We start from the raw sequence: 17,506 nt of genomic DNA on the forward strand, positions 1-17,506 counted from the left end.
ATTTAATACAAATTACACTTTAAGACAGTGTCTATACTACAAAATTATGTAAATTCTTCCCTGTCTCCTGGCTACAGACACACTCTATCATTTCTGAATACCAATTTCTCTTTTCCAGTCTGCACCACAAAATTTTATAAGAAAGGATGTTAAAAACATATTGAGTAGTTAGCACTTCACACAATTCTAAAAAAAATGGGGCTTCCCTGGTGGCGCAGTGGTTGAGAGTCCGCCTGCCGATGCAGGGGACACGGGTTTGTGCCCCGGTCCGGGAAGATCCCACATGCCACGGAGCGGCTAGGACCGTGAGCCACGGCCGCTGAGCCTGGGCGTCCAGAGCCTGTGCTCCACAACGGGAGAGGCCACAACAGTCAGAGGCCCACGTACAGGAAAAAAAAAAAAGTCACCCTACTTTATGAACTCCCAATTAAAGGAATTTACTAAAATTATTTTCAAATGTAAGTATTATGGATATGACAAAACCATCAATCTTTATGTGTAGGTATTATTTTGACAATTTCAGCCATATTAAATCCAATAACTGAATTTTGTGGAGCGACCCATCAGTTACAAAGAACCTTCAATATACACGATTTTATCTTTCTAACTGGTAAGAAAGATATTTAAGGTAACATTCTATAAATGAAGATTCTGCTATTCTAAAGTTAAATATTCTGCCCAACGTCATTCAGTCAATGAATAGGAGAGAACACAGGGTGAAATAAAGCTAGGTTAGGGCAGGATAGAAACCTCCACCTGTAAGCCTTTTTGGGGAAAGAATGGTTTTTCGCAACATCTAACGAAGTCTCTCCTTTTGGGCCCCCTATTTGGAAATGCCGAGCTCTTAGTCTTCAATTAAATTGACGTTCATATACACCCTTAAATAATTACAATTACTGTTGGAATCCAGACATGGAAAATTTAAATAGAATTAAGCACTATCAGTTTTGAAATATGTTTCACCTACTTACCATCACGGTATTTCCAAATACATACATAGTGTATTTAGAAGCATTTCCCAACTGTTCATATTAAAATGTGATTCATGTGGTGTTTTAGATTGCTAAAAACAACGTTTTACTTTCTTGCCAATTATAAAAATTTCTTTAGCAAAGTAATGATTTGGGGTTTGTTTATTAATGGTTCATTTTATTAGTCTCATTCTAGACTAAAAATCTTATACCAATGAGCTCCAAGGAACCCAATCTGATAATCTTTCAAATACGGAATAGAATCTAAAAATATACAATTATTTTAAACAATATAACCAGCTTCATTGTTCAGGATGTTACCCTCATCTGCTAATACATATGTGGTTTATCTTCCTGTTGTTGCTCATTTCTCTAATCACTGCAAACTCCATTTGAATATGTGCTACATGAGAAAAAGATTTGAAAACCAAGCCAGTCAAGTATTACTCTGCTCTTATAAATGTAGAAAAAAGACTTGGGATGATTTAGGGCTAGTCTTCTCTTCTACACTATCACTTTTCCCACCATGTAAGTTACAGTTTTGTATTCGGTTTTTAACAATAGGCCAATTGAAACCAATTAAGATTACATGACCAAGGTTATTTGACCAAGGTCATACACCTTGTCAGTGGCAAAAATAAAAAATCCCAATGGGTCAAGTATGCTACCTATTCTACACTAGTTAGTCTAAAGATTTCCCTTTAATGAATTTTTTTTCTTTTGCTAAGGAATAAAGTGGCCCTATCACTTTTGCCCAAGCATGGAGAATTTAAATTTGAGTGTTCTTATTTTGATAATGACAAAGTTAATACCATATTTATGTAATACTTCTGAAATTATTTTTCAAAAACTCAGGTTACTCTTTGAATATAATTAGCCCAAATTAAGATTCTCAATCTTAACACGTCATTTATATATCTTTATATATATATATATATAAAATCACTCAATCCCAACATATAATTAGCCCAAATTAAGATTCTCAATCTTAACACGTCATTTATATATATTTATATATATATATATATATAAAATCACTCAATCCCAACACATCATTATAAATTCATCAAACCTCACATCTCCTACAAGAAAGCCTTTCATTTAATCTTAGCAATAATATTTAATTTGGTAGTGTTTTAAGTAATAAATCAAAATCAGACTTTTAATATCCTAATGTAATTCCCAACTCTGAATATATACTATTTTTAATATCCTGAAGTAATTCTCAAGTCTATATAGATACTATTCTTTAAACATTTAAATTATGGTCTACTTATCCAATTCTGTCCCATTAGTCTTCTAATTTCTAGCTCTAGAATTCCATAACTGAGAGTTGACTGTATGTATACTGTAACTCTTCCTTCTATCTTAATTTGAGCATTTTTATTTCACTTGGTTCCATTCATTCTTTATTCATCTCTAACAGTTTTTGCACACCTCTTCTTAGTATTGGAACAGGCTAGTAAGTGCTGAAATGAGGAAGTGGAAGAAAAGTTAGGTAGAGTCCATTTACCAATTGGATATCCTACTCTACATAGGTAAACTGATTAAGTACATATGGCATATATATCATATTTCCTTTTCTGATTCTTCAACTTACTGAGAAAAGAAGAAATAATATATTTAAGAATATTAAGATTTTAAAAGTATTAATGGGTGATGAACACTAGTATGAAATGCAAAGGAAGAGCTCAAGTTTCTTGCATTCAAGTCAAAGAATTTTGACGAAAATTGAGAATTTAGCCCCAACACTGCCTCCCCACATCCTTGTCCTCATAATCTACATAGACTATATTCCAACAAAACCACTACAAGTAGAAAAAAAATTTAACTAAGCAAATGTATAAAAATTTGGCATTTTTCAACATTAAGCTAGTTTACTGAGTGACTGACATGAAGAAATATTACCTTACCATCACCTAAGGAGATGTTCTACTATATCTAACTGTATGCTTACAAGCAGCAGAAAACAAAAAGACAAAAGCATTAAAATATTTAGTATTAAAGGATTGGTGCATGTCTCCCAAAAGAACATCTTTCTGTTATCACAGCTGCTTATTAACCCATATACAGTGGAAACTCACCTCCAAAAACAGAAAAATAGCATTCCTCAATACAACCAAAGTACACTATCCATAATTAAAGACACCATACATATGTCTTATGGAGAAAGCTATCAAAATTCAGTTACAAATCATACAAAATTTTAATACAGATATGAGAAATAACTTTCATTACTTTTTGAAAAAATATACATATTATAGATATTAAACTGAATTAAAGTTTGTCTTTGTTATCACTCTGATACAAGTGAATAAAGCCTACGTAAAGGCTATTCAAACACGTGCTCACCTGATTCACATCTGAAACTGAGGCATTTTAAAGTTTTTAAAAGTTAAATACTATTCTATACACTAAAATATGTGTTTCTGGCAATTTGCTAAAACCATTTAAAATGGGTGAGTACAGAAATCCATAGTCCCTTTTTACACTTACATTAAAACACCGAATCTCAACAATTGAGATGTTAAGTTTCATCTCTCTTTTTCTTCATTTCCTCCACCCAAACTTCTGTGATGCCATGGATTGATTCACAGCTTAATATAATACCCTACAAACTTATCTTCCCAACTTTCATTTGGGATTAAATTCATATATTCCCATAATACATGTTATTGTATTACCAAATTTTCCCCATATGCCCAACTGTTTTATTTTTCAATAGCTGTTTTAATGCTTAACTTTTCAATACGACATCTAGGCCTTTATATCCATCCAAATATTTATCTCACTATTTTTTAATACAAGTCCTCTATTTGGGTCAGGACAGTCTCCTCAGCTTCTCATCCAACAAATTACCAACAGTAACCGAACATGTGCCAGGCCTTGTGCTAGGAATGCCAAGGATAAATTTTACACAGTTCCTGTCCTCACAATAGAGCAAAAGCCTCAAGGTAGGGTCAGAGAATTCATAAAAATATTTATTTTCCAATGAAGTATAGGAAGAAATCATCACTTTTCTAAAAAAAGAGAGGGAGAGGGCATTTAATAAAAATTACTATTGCACTAGTATGGATTGGCACTGGTAGCCCTAGTTGGTCCATGTGTCAGGTGGCACCCTGCCACACAGGGCACCCAAAATTTCCTATAGGAAGTGTGGAGCGGGACAGTTCCAGAATGCAAGTAAGTAAACAGTTACATCTTCACTTGGTTGTCCCTCTCAACATAGCATCCTGTGACAGACATATTGTGATGTATGGGAGCTCAGCTGAATGAACTAAAAACTTATCTAGATTTAACTAAAAGTCAAAAATGTAAAGGAGGCATGACATGCGTGCTCTGACAGGTGACCATCTGACTCATAAACCAAGTGAGGGTATCAGTGTTAATCCATGTTATATACTAGTAGGCATTTAATCCAAGTAAATGCCATTCCTGCAAAGAAGTGACAGAATGTAAGATAGCACCAATAATGTAGGCACAAATAACAACAAAATCCCACAAAAATGGCAATGCAAATAACTGCTTCCTAATACATAAACTTTACCAGTTACATTATGAAATAAAACCATGGCAATCTAATCAGATGTGACAAATCAACCCCCCAATCAAATACATTTAGAAACCAAATAAAACAAATATATATTCACTCTTATTAACAACAAACCTCATACTAAACCCATACTGTGCTGAAATAGCTAATGTGAGTGGTGATTAGCATGATACTGAAAAACCAAACACCTTGAACATAAAGACTAGCTCTAAAAACAGTAGTTGGGATGAAAACTGTTAAGGTTCCCAACAATGAACTTTTTTCATTTGAATCTACTTGTTTTCGAGAGGTGGCTTAGCTTTCATACCTAAAAACAAGTGTTAAAATATACTCAACATGAGGCTTCCCTGGTGGCGCAGTGGTTGAGAGTCCGCCTGCCGATGCAGGGGACACGGGTTCGTGCCCCGGTCTGGGAAGATCCCACATGCAGCAGAGCGGCTAGGCCCATGAGCCATGGACGCTGGGCCTGCGTGTCTGGAGCCTGTGCTCCGCAACGGGAGAGGCCACAATAGTGAGAGGCCCGCGTACCGCAAAAAAAAAAAAAAAAAAAAAAATACACACACACTCAACATGGACTTAAAACTTTGAATCACTGAATCAAAAAGTATAAAACCAAGATTTAAAAAAAATGAAGCACCTTCAATCATATGGTTTTCTCAAAAATGTTTTAGCAAGAAAAAGTTAACTTTTAAAATGAAGCACAATTATATTGTTTACCCAAATATTACTGTTTTAGTGAAAATAATTAGTATTTTAAAATGTTATTTCAGCAGATTAAAAATTTGTTTTTTGAATATTTTATAATGCATATAGCAAAATTCTATGGTAGCACATATATAATTTATAAACTTATACGTATTAGGAGTATGAGTACATACTAATTTTTAACTGATAGGCACAGTCAAGAGTATTGAAGAGCGCTGATCTAAAGAAGATAGATAATAACTAGAATAAAATGTGATGTTACAATAGAGGATATATGAGTTGATAAAAAAGAATTATGAACAGCAATTATTAATTCTAAAGGGAAAAGTTTCATAAAACTATAATTTGAGCTGGACCTTGAATATGGACTGGTTTACCAATATGGCAAAGGGAGGAAAGGGTATTTCAGGTAAAGGGAGCAGCATGAATATAATTATTAAGACATCAAAGCACATGGTACGGTAAAAAGAGAGTTAACAGATCTAGAAATTATGTAGGTTCCCTGTTAGTACATCTAGGCTTTGAGCATCAAATGGCTGCTAATACTGAAAGAAAACAAGGCAGACTATGTGCCTTCTGATAGAGGAACATACCACCACTGAAGTAACCTTGCCCCCCAAATCAAACCTTAATCTTATCAAGGCTCTAGATCTGTCAACTTACAGAAAATACAGAGGTGCAACTGGCACAATCCAAACTGGAAAACTGCAGGACAGATGAAGCTGTTTCTTCACCAAAAAAACTGCATGGGAAAAGTGCGGGAGTGGGGAACAGCACACAGAGAACACACAGATTAAAAGATATCTCAACCAACCAATGTATGGATCACATTTGGTTACTAGCTAAAACTGAAAAAATATGATTAGAAATTTGAACACTCACTGGATACTTGATATTAAGGAATTATTCATTTTTGGTGTAGTAATGAATCTGTGGTTACTTTCTCTAAATGTTCCTTAACTTTTTACATACTGATATATTTACAGATGAACTAATGGCAGGAAGGATTATATAGACAGAAATTTAAATAAAACAAGACTGACCATGAACTGACAATAACTGAAGCAGGTACATGAACATTCATTTCATTATTCTGTCTTACTATTGCATATTTTTTAATAATAATCTTTTTTTTTAAACAGGAAGGTCAAAGCCTCTAGGTCTTGTTTCCTCTAGCTTCTAGATCAAACTGTCCCTCCAAGACTAAGTTTTCCCTGAGATATTTCTCATAACTGAGACTGTGAAATTAGGTATCATGTCTATGTAGAAGTATTATGCATGAAAGGAAATAAGGCCTTGAATTATTCTCAAGTTTTGAGATTATACTTTAAAGTTATTCTGCTAAACTCACTTTCACTAGGCTTCATCCACAGTGCCCAGCCAGAACAAACAGCAGCCATTAACTAAAAGGCAAGTGAAATAAAACATCACAAAATTGAATCATATTTTATCCTTCAAAATTGAAATGAACATGATAAAATAACTATTATCAAGGTTCAAGAAAAGAAATGACCCCTAAGGGTAGGTATATATAGCAAAAGCTTTTGTAAGCTATGTTTGGTTTCAAGCTCTTGATGGAAACCTATCACTACTCAACTCAAAGTAGACATGTACTTAAAAAAAAAAAAGTGCAGCTTACTGGAATAGAAGAAAACAGAAATGCATAAACAGAAAAATTTTTTTAAAAACACCGAAAAGTTGGTATACTCTGTACATTATTCCAAAGATTCTTTCATGCATGAATTTTTATTGGTATAACAAGAATGAAACCAAACTTAATCCAGTCAAATTGTACGTTATTTGAAAAAAACTGCTGCTTGCTCTAAAATAGTTTAAAGTTTGGGGGAAATAATGTACCAAATTTTAATTTATTTTATCTTAAAATATTTTAGGTTTTATAACAGTGTTTATTTATTTATTTATTTTTTGGCTGAGCCATGCAGCATGTGGGATATTAGTTCCCCAATCAGGGATGGAACCTGCACCCCCTGCAGTGGAAGCATGGAGTCTTAACCAACAGACCACCAGTGAAGTCCCTGTATCATAATTTCAAATGTCAGAAATGAGGAACAGGGAGAAGGTAACTACAAACAATAAGAAACAATGTCATTCCTACTCAAAGCAGCTCACAAGCAACAAGTTAAAAACACTAAATGCCAACTTAAAAAATATTTTATGAAATGTGTTAATTCCAAACTGAAAGCTAATATATAAAAATTTGACTTACGTCAAAGTCACAGCAAACATTTAAAATTTATTTTAACTGCTAGGACTAGAGAGAGAAGATAATTCATGACTGTGGAGAACATTACTGATGATATGTATATATGAGATAGGAATTATATGATTAATTAAAAGTAAATTTTATAATGGTTAACATGCCAACTTAGATGCTTCCTCAAACTTTATTTAACTCTATCCTTAACCTGATATAGCCTTGTTTGGAAAGAGAAATAAAATAGGTTTCTAATTCCACAAAACATCATTAATTAAAGGAAACTAGGTTACACACACACACACTCTCTCTCTCTCCAGCAAAAATCATAATGCGGACAAAGAAGGTAATCCAGAGCCACAGGCTTGTTACAGAAATATGCCTCTTAAGAATTTTTTAAAAAAACTTTTATTGAAAGATATATTGAACGGCTATTGGGGCTACCACCTGATAAGTAACTTGGTTTTAAAAAAAATCCCTGGTACAAATTAAAACTAAAAATATCCCAATATATCAAAAATTTGAGAAAAGAGCTTTTTATGGATAATACATTAACAAGTAAATAGGAAAAACAATCCAATCTGTAAATCATTCCCGTTAGAATTAAAAAATCAATATGGGTACCATTTCTTCCTTTCTTACACTTTACATTGATTACTTCCACACATTAACAACTTCTTGTTCATACTTTGTTTCAGCAGTATTTACCAAAAGCAAAATCAAACTAAAATCAGATGTTTTCGCATCTAATATTGCTACATTTCTCTCAATTTTTGCACTTATACATTGTACTTCCTATAGCCCCTTATGCTAACATTCAGCCAGGCTTATCATTATAACTTTCCTATATATGGCTATCAGAAGCAATACCTACTACTGAAAAACCCTAATGGTTTCTTTAATGTTAGACTTGTCAAACAGAAACTTTTCAGGCACATAGTAAAATACTAAATCTTTCAACAATAAAGTACTTCTCAAATACCACTTTTAAAGTCAACCCCTAGCCTATTAAAGTTTCAACATATTTTAATAAAAATGCAAAAAAGGGAAAAACAAAGAGTTGAATTAATCTCCACTGTATCACTGAAGTACTTTAACCACTGCGAAAGAAAACTCTAAAGTGAACACAAAAATGAAAAACCAGTTCAAATATAAAGGTAATAAATATAAACACGGCCAAAATAAAGTAAAACTATTCTTCCAACTTTTCCAAGAAGAGTAGGAGTTCAATACATCAATTAGCTGTGCACATTACTGATACTCAAAAAGTAATTTAAAAAACTGTTTATTAATATGATTATGTTTACAAACAAGTCTCTATGTACAGTAAACATACATAAGGCCCTAATAAACAATAGTGCAATGCTTCAGAAAGTCTTAAGCACTAGTATGATATCATATTCTTAAAATTCTGAAGTCTTTTAGTAGCTTGCCAAATGATTTCGAAAGGATGCAGAATATATCAAATACTCACTTGCAGTGTTCCATGTCACTCTCTACTGCCAAAAAACAAAACAAAACCAAAAAAAACCAAACCAACAAAAACTATAAACAAAAAACCCTAACCACACAATGGCCACTATTTAAAAGAAAGTTCATGATCACTAAGTAGATATTTATATTTTAAAATACAGCTGGAATACATTGCTAATTTGGAATACATTGCTAATTTCTTTTGGATTAGACTCAAGTTGTGATTTGTACAATATTCTAAATGGGATTACTCTTCTCAGATTCATATGACACTTCAAACCACTATTCTAAAGAGGATATTTTGCTCAAAAAGCCACAAATTTACATCTTCCATGGAAAAAAGTTTTAGACTCATCTTTCTTATGGCCATATCATTGCTAACATTTAAATAAAAAAATAAAGTCACTTCGATCATAAGGTATTATCAAGAAGTTTTTCTTCCAATGACTGGGACCAAAGAGTCTTAACATTGGTCAGTGGTTAGCCATATTTAAACCAAATATTTTTAACAAGACATCTATGAACTTAACTGTATCCTTAACCAACACTTTACTGTTATACTAAGTGTTTAAGGGAGAGAAATAAAATAGATTTCAAACTTCCACAAAATACTGCTAGTTAAAATAAAGGAAACTAGGTTATAATCACTGAGAATAAAGTCTCCACTACTTGCAAAATTCTATGAACGTGTTAGAACTTTGCCTTACAAAAAACATTTTTTTTAGATTTGATGAGGATTGGGAAGGGAGCGGTTGGAAGGTGAAAAAAAAGTACCTACTTTGCCGTTTTATTAACAAAATAAGTTATTTAATTTATGATTCTCCTGCTAACTTCTATTTCAACTCCCTGGCAAAACACCTAAGGCAATTCTACACAGTCCTTTTTTCAAATGAATAATCAACAGATAAAACATATTCTTTGGTCTTCAAAATAGTTGTCATCATTATAATTGTATAGGACTCCACTGCAGAAGCAATTTAATTACCTAACAAAGAAGATCCACATTTGAAGATTTAGGTAAGATTTCTTTTTCAAAAGATACATGATTTTTGGAAAGGATATACTTAATTATGTAAAAAACAAAAAACAAAACAAAAAGACCTCATGATGTTTCCAGTTTTAATTGGAAAAACAAAAATCTTGAAACACATACATACATTTAGGAGGAAAAGGGGGATGGTTTGTCAATATCCATCAGCAAGTGCTAGTGATTGGTTCTAGAATTCAGATTTTTTCTTGTTAAATCTCAAATTTCCAAGTTTATTCTATTTTTTCCTACATATTTATCCATTTGAACAACATCAATAATAAATGACTAAAACAAGATGGTCTACAAAATTCTCTGCACAGATTCTTGGCTGAAATATTTGTCTCATTTCTAAAAATGGTACTCCAATGCTTGTTTTACCCATGGTTTTCCATATACTGAAATGCTCTCTCTGCACTCTATTAAACTATGTACCATCTTTTCATTATCATTCTTATATTTAGGACATAAATCATTAAAACAAAATTACCACTTCATGTACCAAAACCTATGTTCACATGACAATATAAGCATTGCCCTCCAGAGATGAAAAAATTGTAGTAATTATCATGTTTAAAAGGCATGTTTTTATTACTCATGTATGTATTTTGGACAAAAATATTGATCAGCTAATTATGCTCTTCCACACATCATGTTCACTGAGTGTACTACCACAGTTTTTAGTGCAACAAAATATCTTTGAAAAGCCACTCTACAGTAACTATGGCAAGGCTCATTAAAATGCAGAGGTAAAGATTCCATTTGTATAGAAACATAGAAAATAATGTCTGAAAAGAAAAGGTGTTTCATCAGGCTGAATTTTTTTGTATACTAAAAATATATATAAATATTTCTTGAATTAGTTTTATAGTCAATTTTGATGTATCATTTAGTGGTGATAAATTTTGAGAGGTATATGTTTAACAAACATTTTACTTGAGATTATAGTCTTAGGTAAACATTTAATACACAATGCCAAGGTAGTTTCTTTTTTTTTTTTTTTTTTTTAATTTTTGTACTAAAAAAGTCATTCATTTAATGCTGACATTTCTTCTTACCTGTGTGCCTCAGACCAATAAAGTACTCTGCATTAAAATTTAAATCTTGAGACAGTAGTACAGCATTGAAAAAAAAAACTGTAAAGCAGCTCAGATACACTGAACCCAGATTTTACATTTCCATTTGTCAAATTAGAATATAAAAAGTAAGCTTGAAAATCAAGTTGAAAAGCTTATTATTCCTCAAGAAAAAGTATGAACAATCTGAAAATGATCAACTAGTATGAATGAAACACTGTACATAGTTAAGTCACATTTAGTGGCTGTTAAACATACCACTCCCTCCTGGAAATTACGGAACCATCTACATGTGAAACTAAGTCATCTTCATTTTCATCATACTGTTCATCGCTGACGAACTTCATTCCCATTTTTAGATCTTCATAATAATCCATTGGTCTTTCAAACCTACTGAGATTTTCTACATTGTTCCACTGCGTTTTTTCATGCTCTTCTAAATAGTCTTTCCGTATTATATTGTTCACTGGATTTTTGTTTTCTTTTTTTACACTGTCTGGGTAAGAATCAAGCTCATCTTGTTGAAGAACATCTATCTGTGATTCTTTTTGCATATCTGATGGTGGAATGTAGTTCTTGGCAAAGTAGTCTCCACGAAACGTCCGTCTTCTCCTATAGCAGAATATTCCAGCCAAAACACTTACAAGTACTACGAAGAGAGCCCCACCCACTACACTAGCAATGATTGTGCCAATTGTGTCATCCTTAATTGTTGCCAAAGTTGACAATGGGAAGGGCAATTTTTTTGGTTCTGTTGCTAGATCCTCGAAGTCAGCAGTTGAGGGATGCCACTGAATTGTAGGCTGAAGGGTGGTAGTAGTAGGAGGATCTAATGGAAACGGTAAAGATAGACAAGACACAGAAAGGCAAAGAATGTCAATGCAGGCTGATTCAGCAGCAAGTTGAAAAGACAGCACAGTTAATGAAAATATATTCATAGTAACAATAGTTTTTCATTCTTAATTTAAGATTAGAAAGTAGTGATAGTTCTATATGTAAAAAAAAATAAAACTGACACTTAGTCAGTTACCAATTATGTAAAGGGAATGAAAAATTATGTATGGCGTAAATCCTAAATTATTCTATTCCAAGTTTAAGAGTGATACGGTATTCTAAGAAATACTTTTTCTTTTAAATTAAGACTATTATTTAAGTGTCCTATGTATAGCTGGCTTAAGAATTATCATTACTAAAAAATTAAATCGAATCATTCAAATGTACATTTTCTTAGCCAGTAGCACAAGGAAATAACAGAATAAAAGAATGAAAAAATTAAAATATGTTTTCTTGATATTCATCTTTACCTAATATAGTTTATTTTTGTAAGAGCTAAACTTATCTTTAAAAGAATGAAAAACTATAGATTCTTGTTAAGTGTCCATAGTATAAGCTGTTGACTTAATAATTCTCTCAAAAATATTTTCCTTAAATAAAGAAAACTCTTTAATTTTTAGAAAGGACATATGTAGTATATACCATTATTTAGTGATTTAAAAAATAAAAAGCACATATTTAAACTATGTTAGCCAGATGGGCTATTATCAAATGAGATCAACAGACAAAGTAAAAACATGTTATAAACTATATAATGTTATAAAAATGTCATCATCATGTCTATACTCCATGGGTAAGATATCTGAACATTTAGGAAATTGAGAAATTTCAACCATGTCTGCAAAATTCAATGTCACATTGCTTTAGGATGGAGTCTCAGAAAGAGTAGCTAATATTTTAGAGAGAACATTCTAATGATACTTAAATATTAGATGCAAATGATCCTGTGTATTGCTATTAGATTACAGAGTAAATAGCCATTAATATTAAAAAGCAACTAAACATAAATAGTAAAAATTAAAGATTGGTTAATTATCAATTAAGTGGTATTTGTAGGTCATGTTACACAATATTCTAGAGTTGGAAGAAAGGATGACTTTAAAAATCTTGAATTTCTTCATTGATAAAAAATAAATGACCCAAATGGTAATCTCCTATAATTATTTTTTAAATGAGTGGTACTGACAGAGCTTTAAAAAAGTGATTGTTAGAAAAATACTAAATCTACATGGGGTAAGTTATTCTAAAATTACAAGCTAAAGAAAAATACTTACTGAAACAGGTTTCATCACGGAATGCCATATGTATAGAATGTAGTAAAACTTTAGCAAGTACAGTGTAAAATGTAACAAGTACATTATAAGTAACTTCCTATGAGTTTAAACCAGTATAACAGGCAATCCAGTCAAGTACCTTTAAGTGAATTAGTTATCATATTATATGTAAGTATATGAATCAAAGAAGAGTTTTAATTTGTGAGAACAAATTCACTAGCTGCACAAATTCAATCTTAAAAAAATAATTGTGAAATTGCAGGATCATTTCTACTACAAAAGTATTAAAGCCTCATATAATCCAACCTCACAGAAACAGGATATTAAAGAAACAGACTAAAATTTAATCATTTATAAGACAACTCATGTATTTTCTGAGGAGGAGGACTAATGTAAGTTTTACATATTAAATGTCATCTTTACAATGATTCCCAAAGTTAAAAGTGTTATAATAAGCAGGCATCAGCATGTTTAAACAAAAGCACAAATCACCTAATTAATGATTTAAAATTCACACATTTTTGTGCACATAAAATTTTTAAAGTTTTTGATAGCTCTTAATGAAATGGTATTTTTCTCAGAATAGTACATGTACACCTGAGCTCTCACCAAATATGATACATAACTGTACATTTTTACGAAGTATTCTTAAAAAGAAAAAATCACTGACATTTATTTCTACTTGTAATTTTCTTTATGAGAACACAAATGGACATCTACTTTGTATTTAACCGCGATTTAACAAAATACAACTTTCAGAAAATCTAACAAAAAAAAAGAGTAACCAAAAAAAACTATTTAAAAATCTTATTTTGTCAACAGTTCCAGAAATTTTCAAACCTACCAGCCCCTCCTCAACTAGTGTAAAAAAAACAGCATAGGGCTTCCCTAGCAGCACAGTGGTTAAGAATCCGCCTGCCAATGCAGGGGACACAGGTTTAAGCCCTGGTCCGGGAAGATCCCACACACCGCGAAGCAACTGAGCCCATGTGCCACAACTACTGAGCCTGCACCCTAGAGCCTGTGAGCCACCACTACTGAGCCCGTGTGCTACAACTACTGAAGCCCACGCACCTAGAGCCCATGCTCCGCAACAAGAGATGCCACTGCAGTGAGAAGCCCGCGCACCACAATGAAGAGTAGCCCCCACTCGCCACAACTAGAGAAAGCCTGAGCACAGAAATGAAGGCCCAATGCAGCCAAAATTAAAATAAATAAATTTTTAAAAATAGCATAGCCTCACTATTAATAAGAGGGACTATTGTTAAACATTATATTTTGTACCTTAAGCAATGGACATATCACGATTCACATGAGATATTTATTCATGTTTTCCAATACTTGCTCTGCTCCAAGATAATTACAGTGAGTCATTCTTTGTGTAAGGAGGCAGGAGGACAATTTTGTAATCATTAATAGCTACTTATTTATCATGATTTACAAATCCTTCCCATAAATAAATAAGCATTCCTTATTTATTCAGTTGTTATTTTTTATACTCTTTGCTAAATGTAATAAATACATAACAAATGTCATAAACTAGTAGATTCTGAGTTCTCCACACACAACTTCTTAAGTTTCTTTTTCAAATTAACGAGTTCTGCCAAATAGGAAAATGAACAGTCCAGTAAAACCTCTGTAGCTATAAAGTATATTTTAGCCTAATAATTACTGTGTTAAAAAAACTGAATGAATTGGTTCCCTTTTCTTTTAGACTATATAAATTGTTTAAATAAACAAAATCTATAAATGTTAAAGTTGAAGGACTGCTAAATTAAGTGCATCTGATATTATGTCTGGATTGAAATTCATTCAAATTATATGATTTGAAATTCAAGATTTGCATAGGAATATACTTTGACTTTTAGGCATGAGGAACTTAAGTGATATATGAAAATTTGCTTCTCTAGTTTCAGAGATGTAAGCAGTATCAGGGAAAAAACACACACACCAAAAGCAACTAGAAAAACACAATTTCAAGCAGTCGGTTAGTCCTGGACAAAGAGCCACCGTACCACCATGAGTAATAACTGAAGTTGAATATTGCAATCTTGAATCTTGAATATTGTACCTCTTGCACAATAACTTCTGCCAATGTGGGAAAATGTATAACAAAATTTCAAATAATTTCCCTCAGAGTTGCTAATTCTATTCTGTTGTGGGTAGAACTTTTTAGTCTCCAGTCATAGCATACATTCCTTTTACAAATATTTTAAAATATCATTTATGAAATTTTAAAATATAAATTTTATTATTGAGATTAAAATGTTTTCCTAGAGGAAAACGGGTACATATAACTCACAATGAAAAAGATTAACCTTCTGATCATTTACTATATAAGTTATGGCCTTTTATTGTGATAAAAGCCTACTAGTAGGCTTTAATAGTCAGTTGGGGAAAGCAATTTATATCTAGGATACACGATATACACTAAGAAGCTCGTAGAGGAGCTAACTAAACTCAGTACAGTATACTGTATTAAAGACTCTGGACAGAAAATTAAAGTCTAATTCTTGATGATTACTTAAAGAAAACCATCTCATATAATCCTATCTTTTTCTGAAGTACTCAGTGGTAATTAACTGTGATTTTTCATATTTACTCAAAATTTTGTTTCCACTCTTATAAGACTTAGTAGAGGTTGATTTAAAAATGTGTAAAGTTTATCATCAGTGGTATATTAGTACCTCTGTCAAAAATAAATAAATTCACATAAATGCAGACTGAATTTTTTATTCTTTCCTGATTATTTTCTTCTCAAATGTATTCATGCATGCAACAAAAGTTTACTGAACACTTACTATGTGCTAAAGATTGCTGCAGAAGGTGAGAATACAGTATTGATTAAAGCACACAAAACTCCTGCCCTCTTAGGACATATGTTCTAGTGGGGGTAAAAACAAGCAAGCATATAAATAAAATATGTAGTATGTCACATGGTAATATGTACTGCAGAGAAAAAATAAGGCAGAGAAGTAAAGGGGTGAGAAGAGAGAGGTTTCAATTTTAAATATGGCTGTGAAGGTGATATTTGAACAAATACCTCTTTCCCTGAAGGCAAAGAGGTATGAGGATATATGAAGAACATTCTAGGCAATGGAAACAAAGTGCAATGACTCTGAGGTAGGAATATGCCTGTTCTGTTCAGAGAACAGCAAAGTGTCCAGGGTGGCTGAAGCCAGGTGTACAAGGGATATAATAAGAGGTGAGCTCAGAGAGATAATCTAGGGCCATAAGATGTACAGAGCTTATAAATCACTGTAAAGATTTGGTTTTCATTGTGGGCAAACTGGGAAGTCCATGGAAGGTTTGGAGGAGAAGACTGATGTGATACAACATGCCCTTTAAAAGGATTATTCTGCCTGCTCATTTGATGACAGATTGAAAAGTAGGAAAATTAAATGGCTGTTCTATATTGAAGTAAGGGTTGCCTCATGGTTTATGCCACAATACTGACAACAAAAGTGGAGAATTGGTAAGGTTCTGTATATAACATATAACATAATAAGAGAGCTCACATCGATTTGTTGATGGATGGGGTGGGGTATGAGAGGAAAATCAAAATCAGGAGTAAGTATCAAGGATTTCATGCCCTGAGCAAATGTAAGGACGGAGCTACCAATAACTGAAAAGGCAAACAAAGACTGCTAGAGAAAGAGATTCGGTGGCAAGAGGCAGAATAAAGATGAGGAACTCAGTTCTGAATGCATATTATACTTCTACATAGAGGTTAATGATCACTAAGAGGCAGTGGGACACACAAGTCACGAGTACTGGGAAATGGACCCAGAATACCAAAGATATAAATTTTAACATATCACCAATAAATAAGATGCCAAAATTGAGCCTTGATATTTAAATGATTACATAATTAGAACACATTGAGCCTAGGATTTACAAGTAATATCCCACACCAAATTTTGTACAACAGAAATAAAAAGTAATCGGTCCTTAGGTAACCACATTTTAAATATGGATTTCCTGTGGCTTTAAGATTCCTTTTTTTTTTAAATAAAAAAACCTCTAAGGGAAGAAAGAGAGACTAATATACTAATAGATTTACACCAAAGCACTGCTGTTGGCAGAAAGGACTAGCTAGAGATGTACAAAGCTCTAATCTTGTGAGATACATGCAAAAAAAAATTGTGTATCATGGGCCAGGCACTAAGTGCTGAGCATACAGTAATAAAAAAAAGCAAACACAAATTGTTTAAATATGAGGATAAATAATGGGTAAATAAATAAGCATACAACTACAAACTGTGGTAAATACCATGAGAAAATAATATGGGAAACTGTTCTTAGATTAAGTGATCACAGAAGGACTAAGAATGTAACATTAATGCAAGCTTAAAATTTCTCTAAAATCAGGGAAAAG

At 32.5% G+C, this 17,506-nt stretch overlaps 1 protein-coding gene across 5 annotated transcripts in view; it reads right to left on the reverse strand.

The window, feature by feature from the left end:
- The window catches only part of NECTIN3 (nectin cell adhesion molecule 3), a 133,873-nt gene that overhangs the window by 55,744 nt on the left and 60,623 nt on the right, over positions 1-17,506 (reverse strand). For 2 of the 5 annotated variants that reach the window (XM_067034693.1, XM_059063875.2), the window contains exon 6: positions 10,023-11,849. The exons of 2 other annotated variants lie outside the window; for them this stretch is intronic. In XM_067034693.1, coding sequence (XP_066890794.1) covers positions 11,269-11,849 — 581 coding nt within the window. In that variant the 3' untranslated portion in view covers positions 10,023-11,268. Of the gene's footprint in view, positions 1-10,022; positions 11,850-17,506 lie in introns of those variants that run through there. One more of the 5 variants, XR_010840787.1, reaches the window with a different exon arrangement.

This window comes from Kogia breviceps, chromosome 5 (genome assembly GCF_026419965.1).
Source record: "Kogia breviceps isolate mKogBre1 chromosome 5, mKogBre1 haplotype 1, whole genome shotgun sequence".
Lineage (NCBI taxonomy): Eukaryota > Metazoa > Chordata > Mammalia > Artiodactyla > Physeteridae > Kogia > Kogia breviceps.